The sequence below is a fragment of the Zingiber officinale genome, chromosome 10A, assembly GCF_018446385.1.
Source record: "Zingiber officinale cultivar Zhangliang chromosome 10A, Zo_v1.1, whole genome shotgun sequence".
NCBI lineage: Eukaryota > Viridiplantae > Streptophyta > Magnoliopsida > Zingiberales > Zingiberaceae > Zingiber > Zingiber officinale.
This window is the reverse complement of record NC_056004.1, coordinates 43,380,996-43,388,916: the sequence shown is the minus strand read 5'-3', so window position 1 is coordinate 43,388,916 and position 7,921 is coordinate 43,380,996. Positions and strand designations below refer to the sequence as shown.

Sequence of the window (7,921 nt, the reverse complement as noted above, 5' to 3'; positions counted from 1 at the left end):
CTTAACTTACGTTATGGATGATCCACTTATAAAGGAAAAAAAAACAAAGACGAAAATATAATTACAAAAGACAAAATCTTTTTATGCTCCTTCAGATCTCGAGTTTGTTGCTGCTGCTTACAAGCTCAGAACCAGGCATCCTGCAGGAGGGTGTACAGTCGACGAACCTCGACGAGAAAGAGTAGTAAAAACTCTCAAAGGAGTCATCGTCGATCTCCGTCCCGAACCCACTGCCATCGAAGTTTCTGGAGTAGCTCAAGGGATCATAATGGAAGCGGAAGGTGGTGGGTTTTGTGGCCGCACACAGCTTTTTGCTCTGCTTCCTGAGCTTCCTCATCAGCTTCCTGAGGCGGAGGCCGCAGTTTGAGCCGAAGCCAGCAGCGGAAGTGGTAGCTCCGCCGTCTATGTGGACGCTCGAGGAGGAGGTCGAGTTGACTTTTCGGCCGAGGAAGGTGCCTACGTGCGCCATCTCTCGCCGGGATCGTGCAAGATAGATGAGGCTGCGCATTCTCAGTTGGTCCAGTCACAGACAATGCTTTTATAGCGATAAATATGTCAAAATTTCATTTTTACCCCATCATTTTATTTATTCTTTTGTTTTATTATTTTATATTTAGAATAGTACACTACATCCTTATAATTTTTTTTAAATAATAATAAAAAGAAATATCCTTCACGCAGACTAATTTGGTAGAAGTAGAATTGAATAATTCAACAAATAAATATAAGATAAAATTATAATTTTTACCCATATTGTGCATATCGTCTTCATTGCTGTTTTCAGAGAAAGGTATTTTGAGCTTCCACGGTATAATTAAATTGGTATTTGGATATTAGATTATTATAATAAATAAGGTATTTTGTCCTAGTACTGTAATGTAGCGGTATGATATCTTCTTAATTTTTGTAAGTATTTAAAGATTGAATATTTGAATTAATAAATTTTGTAAATAAACGATTAACTTAAGGCTTATAAATTGTCTATTATAAGTACTTTTTGATTTATCTCAGTGGTGATAGAAAATTTTTTATTTAAAAAAAATAGAGAAGCCATGTTATTTCAGTTCCACCAATAATGATTAAAATATAATATTTAAAATATAGGGATAAAATAATTTTAAAAAATAAACTACGAGGCAAAATAAAACTCTCTTCTACTTATTTGTAAAGAAATTTTCGATTTTCGCAATTATTTATTAAATTTTAAATATAATTTTTTGGATTTTTGTAATATTTTATTCAATCTATGAAAAGAAAAAAAATTTTAATTGACTGCTGATAGCATGACAGGAACCCATTGCTACCTAACTGTTGCTCAGCAGCTGCTGCTCATTCGTTGCCCAACAAAACACTTGACCTAAAATGAAATAAAATGAATAATGAAATTATGTTTATTTATAATTGTAAAAGATTGTGAAAAAAACTAAATAACAAAGTTTGAGTTCGGTCGTCTAATTAAACAAACCTGACCGATACTATCATATTTGTTTGATAGCTGTCTGTTTTTCAGTAGCAGATATTGGAGTGTTCTTGTCGATGTTTCTCGTGTCTGATACTGAAATCTATGTCATTCTATTTGAACTTTCTGAGTATGTATCAATTGAAAATAAGGCATTATCTTCATTTGTTAATGGCCTGTTATCACTAATTATTCACTGTTTTTAAAATATAAAAAATGTGTTTATTTCGTTAAGATTCAGGTAAGTGTCAAGGTCATATAGAGTAGGTAAAGTTTGGTCTAGTTAATTGGGATTTTTAAAAAGAAATTTAAAAATATTAGTAAATATTATTTTATTATTCTAATTTTGAATGAAAATTATTTATTCCTCACCTCAAAATTAAACACTGCAGTGTTATTGAATGCCGTAACCTCATCGCATGGAGTTACATTGACTGTTAGTCAATATATAGAAATATTTTGTGATGAAATTTTAGGTCTATATTTTTATTTTGTCCATTATTATTATATGAAAACTTTTTTAAACTAAAAAAGAAATGTATCATATGAGTTCAGAGGATCTAGGAAATATAAAAGAGTATTTGTTATGAAATTAAATTAGTCTGAATTTATATATTAGTTTTGACCATAATTGTTATATATAGTTTTTCGACTATAGTTTTGAGTCTAAGTGGGTACATGTTTTCCAAGAAGCCTTTGTAATACACTGCAGTGATTGTTCTTAATGATTTTTCATCATGTTTGCAAGGTTTGACGCGACTGTCAATATTGCTAAATCATCCAAGGCATCAACTGTCTGTTTGGGGGTTGGCCTCTCAAGGTTTTCTGTTTATTTGACTCGAGTTTGATAAAATCTAAATTGCTTCTACTAAAAATTGACAAATATGCTTCGTAATTTCTAATATTAATTAGGCTGTTGAATGGGGTTGATTCAACCCCAAGAGATTTGAGGAGACTGTTGAATTTGTTTTCATCCACATCTTAATATTTATCAAAAATGCAATCGCTGCTTCAATGTAACTGATCTATGCACTGAAGGATTCTTTTTTTTCTGATCGATCAAGAAGTTTGGAGTCAATGAGTTTGTGAAATACCAAAAGATTATGACAGGCTTGTTGAAGAGGTTGGTGAAACTGTTGATGTATCAGGATCTACTCACTACAATTCATACAAATTTCAATAACTCACTTCCCATTCTATTATTTTAGGTACTTGCTGAAATGACCAATGGTGAAGTGGACCCAAGTGTCGAATGCACTGAAAATATCAATGTGATGATGATATCTGCTTTCATATGCGTTCGCAATGTAACGATCCTCAGGTCCCTAAATATGTTACTTGAGAGTATCCTGTTTTTAAGACTCATCCTGTTAGTTTCTTGAGTGAGAGAACCCTTAGAGGAACTTTCAATGGCCACTATAAATGAAAAACTGATCTCCCCGGTGTTGTCCACGAGTATTTGAACAAGGTAGACATACATACTTCAGCTATTTTATTAGGACCGGTGCGATGTCGCAACGGAAATATAATAAATAACACAAAGCATAAAGACACGTAGATTTACTTAGTTCTCAACCCCCATGGTTAGTAAATCCAAGACCTAAGTACGAGAGATGTCTGTCCACTATGTTGGTGCAATATCCCTCAGGTCAAGGGTGACCTGGTTAACCAAGCTGAGTCTTGGTTAGGGTTTAGATGTTTGACAATAAGATATCAATCGAAGAAGAGTCAAGTAGGTCAAGGTTGACCGGATACTTGACTGGAAAGTCCTAACTGGCATGTTAGGCAGAAGGAAGTCCTAGTGAGTGAAGCTAGGCAGAAGGAAATTCTGGTGAGTGAAGCCAGGTGAAAGTCCTAGTGAGTGAAGCTAGGCAGATGGAAAACCCTAGTGAGTGAAGCTAGGTGAAAGTCCTGGTGAGTGAAGCCAGACAAAGGAAATCCAGATGGATCAAGGATGATCGGACATCTGGTGTTTGGAAGTCCAAGTAGGTCAGGTGAGTGGATACTTGGCAAGGAAGGAAATCGGATGGATCAAGGATGATCGGACATCCGGTGTTGGGAAGTCAAGTAGGTCAAAGGATTGACGGATACTTGGCAAGGAAGGAAATCCGGATGGATCAAGGATGATCGGACATCGGTGTTGGGGAGTCCAAGTAGGTCAAAGGTTGATGGATACTTGGCAAGGAAGGAAGTCCAGATGGGTCGAGGTTGACCGGACATTGGTGGAAGTCAAGTAGGTCAATGGGTTGACCGGACTTGGCACGAGTAAAAAGTCAAGTGGGTCAAAGGTTGACCGGACACTGGTGGGGAGTCTGGCAGGTCAAGGGAGTGACCAGATGCGAGGCATGATGTACCAACAGGTCAAGGTTGACCGGATGTTGGTTAGGGAGGTTTGGGACTTGGTTTTGGGCAAAAACCAAGTCTTTGGATCGATCCGTGGATCGATCCAGGATGTGGATCGATCGGTGGATCGATCCGAACTCCCGTGCAGCACTGGATCGATCCGTGGATCGATCAGGACGATCGATCGGCCGATCGATCGGCGATCGATCGCGCGATAGCGCTGGATCGATCCGTGGATCGATCCAGCATTCTGGAGATGGTCGGATCGATCCGTGGATCGATCCAGCCGATCGATTCGGAACATTTGAATCGATCGGGATCCGACCGCTGACGTCGTGTTTAAAGCCGCAGCGAGCGTGGTCTTCGGATCTTCACGAGTTCTTCTCGATTCATTCCGCTCCTCCACAGCTCTCTACACGTGATCGCCAGTTCTTGAAGGTTCTTGGAGGCTTTCCAAGTCAAGAGGCGGATCTATTGCAAGAGGAAGAAGTTAGGGTTAGGGTTTTTACTGCACATCTTGTAAGCTTTTGCTTAACTTGTATTTCCCTTTCTTCTTCTTGTATTGAGAGTGTTGTAGGGCTTCTCCGCCCTCGGTAGTTACCGAAAAGGAGTGTTTCATAGTGGAGGGTGTGTGCGTGGTGTGGATCCTTGGATTAGTCACCTCCTTTGGAGGTGGATACCAAGTAAAATCCTAGTGTTAGCGTGGTTGTATTTGTTTCTGTATTTTCCGCTGCACATCCAAGAAGAAACAAGCAACGCCAAGCAACGAAGCGCACCGAGCGAACGCGACGAGCTATTCACCCCCCCCCCCCTCTAGCTACTTTTGGTCCTAACAAGTGGTATCAGAGCCAGGTTGCTCTTCACCGGAATCATCGCCGGAAGGGTCAAGCATATCAAGAAAAGCTAGAGGGTGAAGAAGTTGGAGCAAATTCTTCAAGTTCAAGATTTTATCAAGCTCAACTTCAAGATGCAATTCCAAGATGGACTTGGATTTGACACAAGGGTGGCTCCACCATACACTTCTACAAGTTTTGATTCTTGGAGATCAAGAATCGAAAACTTTCTTATGATGGAGATAGAGCAATGGTTTGCTCTAATGGAAGGCTTCAAAGCTCCAACGAACTCCAAGGACAAGCTTCTAAAGAAAAGCAGATGGAGCTCGGAGCAAATTCAAAGGGGCGAGGCAAATGACAAAGTGACCAAGCTTTTGGTCAACTTATTGCCTAGCCACATCTTGGCTCAAGTTGGAGAATTCGAAGATGCCAAGGAGCTTTGGAGCAAATTGGCCAAGCTTCATGAAAAGATCCCCTCCACTGTACGAGATCAAGAAGAATCCAGAGAGGGAGACTCTTTGGAGCAAGACCAAGAGGAGGATTCCGAGGTTGAGAGATGCTCAACCTCCGAAGAAGAGGAAATCCAAGAAGCTTCATCCTCAAGGGAATGCAACGAAGGGAACAAGGAGGGAGCATACTCCTTGTTTCATATTCAAGATGATGAAGCCTCCACCTCTAGGATTGAGGGGGAGCAATCCTTGGTGACACCGGATCAAGAAGAAGGAGAAGCCTCTACATCCGGGTCAAGAGAAGAAAAGGAGGAAGAAGCTTCTACCTCCACAAGTCAAGAAAAATCAAATGGAGGAAAATCAAGGTCCGATCAAGAGGAAGCTTCTACCTCCGGATCCAAAGAAAAAGATGCCACCCCTACAAGCAAAGGTATAAATATTTCAATTAATAATAAAAATCATATTATATGCTTTGAATGTAGGGAACATGGGCACTACAAGAGCAAGTGCCCTAAATTAGCCAAGAAGAAGGGCCAAGTGGCACAAAAGGGCAAGGTGAAGCCCAAGGAGACCATCCCAAACACAAAGAAGAGCAAGGAGCATATTATATGCTTCTCTTGCAATCAAAAGGGGCATTATCGTAGTCAATGCCCCAAGGGGAAGAAGAAGGTCAAGGCTCAAGGAGGCACTAGTCAAGGGGGAGCCTCCAAGGTAAAGAAGAAGGTAACATTTATTGAGCCTACTCCTTTACATTATGGTAAAAAGCATGATAGGTCTAACTTTTATCATTTTAATGCAATTTACCATAAGAATAGAAAGCATGAGGGCTTTAAGGAAAAGAATGTGGCCCTACATGCTAAGACTATCACTCCTAGGGTTAGGAATGTAGATAAAAGTCTAGGCAATAACTCTAAGGATTTTAGATACAAGCCTAGAAACCAAAATGCTCATGGACTTAATGAAAAACCAAATTCTATGGATTTAATGATAGAAAATCAAGTCTTGAGATCAAGACTTGATAAAATGGAAAAGACCCTAAAAAGGATGGAAAATATCCTAAAAGGGCAAAATGAGCAAAACCTAGGGCTAGGAAAGTCAAAGTCATCAAATAGCCATAGAGGTTTGGGATACAAACCAAAGGCTAAGAAGGATGTGCCTAGTTATCATAGGGTTCCATATAGTTATGGAACAAACCCTAGGTTTAGTGGTCAAGTCAAGAATACTAGGGAAGTCATCCCTAAGAGTATTTTTGCAACCAAAGTGACTAAGACTTCTAAGAAGTCTAAGAAAGTCACTAACAAGGTCACAAGGGAGGCTATCCCTAGGGTTGACCTAGAAAATGTGACCAAGGCTTCTAAGAAGCCCAACAAGGTCACTAGGAAGGTATCTAGGGAAGTTAATCCCTAGTGAGTACCTAGAGCATCCAAGGAGCACCAATAGGTGTTGGGTTCCTAGGAGCATCTTCTCTACCCCATAAATGGGTTAGAGAGTGTCAACTCCAATTAGAAGGGTAGTTAACCCAACTTTGAGGAAATTGACACTCAAGGAGCATTTTCAAGGTTTTTGTTAACCTTTGAAAATGAAATGGAACTATTATTTACTCCTTGAAAGAGTAAAATGTGTCTAGTGGTGAAAATTTGATTTTAATCTTAAAAGGCACATATTGGGAAATTCATAAGAGCTACCAAGTTGGGATTTTGGTATGTTCTTAGGAAATTTAAGGCAATCCAGGCCTTAACTTTAAAGTGCTACTCTTGTGGAAAAATGAACTATGCCAACATTTGAGGAATATGCTTAATTTCAATTGGCATAAATTAATCAAGGGAATTAGAAATGCTAATTTAGGTTTTGGCGTTTTCTTGAAGCACTTTAGGGCAATCTAGGTTTAAGTTGTAAGTTTAGCTAAGGTTTTAAGGATACTTAGATAGTTAATCTAGGTATATTTTATTTATGCTAAATCTTGCCATGATTGTTTGCCCATCATATGTCATGACATCATGTCTACTTTTGCATTCATGACTTATTATGCAAAATACAAAAATACCATGTCATGACATTCATACATCATGTAGTTATAGAATATTTTCTTTTGAAAATTATTTCCTTTTGATGTATGTCATAACATTATCATGCATTAGTTTAATTCCTTGTAATTAAGGACAAAAGGCATTTAACAACACTTATTAACAAGTGACATCCTAGGTGGGTGTCTAATATCTCCAAAATGCCTAGATAGATATGCATGATCCCTAGAATAGGGCAAAACCAAAATCTTACATCTCACAAGGACTATAAGATGACTTGTATGTGTTTTAGTGCACATTAGATACAAGTGAGGTGTTAGGAAGATGAACAAAACTCAAAATGTTGATTTAGTGCATTCTTTTGAGTTTTAGGTTCATCAAAACACATAGCTATGTGTTTTCCCATCATTGGGAAAGCTAATGTACAAGTCATGTGCATTAAGCCCAAGGAATATGGTGGGATATTGGTTTTGAAAAAGTTTTCAAAATAATTTTGGAAAACCTTGGTGAAGGCTATCTGTTGATAGTAATCACCATTGTATAGTTAGACACAAACTTGAAGAAAACACTAAAGTTTTTGCAAGTTTTCAAGTTTGTGTCAATCTTTGAAAATATGATGTATTTTCATAGAAAACTATTTTTCCTTGATATTATATGCCCTAAACATTGTCTACACGAAATTTCATAATTTTTGGATTTTTGTAGAATTTTCTAGGGGTTTCTGAAGTTGACTGAAATGGAATTTCAGCAACTATCGAATCGACGATCCATGGATCGATTGGGCTGAATCGATCCATGGATCGATTGGAAAGC

The 7,921-nt window shown here is 38.4% G+C and overlaps 1 protein-coding gene across 1 annotated transcript; it reads right to left on the bottom strand.

Moving 5' to 3' along the window:
- LOC122028129 lies at positions 1–567 on the bottom strand. The gene has a single exon (XM_042587145.1). It carries the CDS (start codon positions 506–508, stop codon positions 92–94), a length of 417 nt encoding a protein of 138 aa, XP_042443079.1. The 5' UTR covers positions 509–567; the 3' UTR covers positions 1–91.
- Positions 568–7,921: the final 7,354 nt, after the last annotated feature.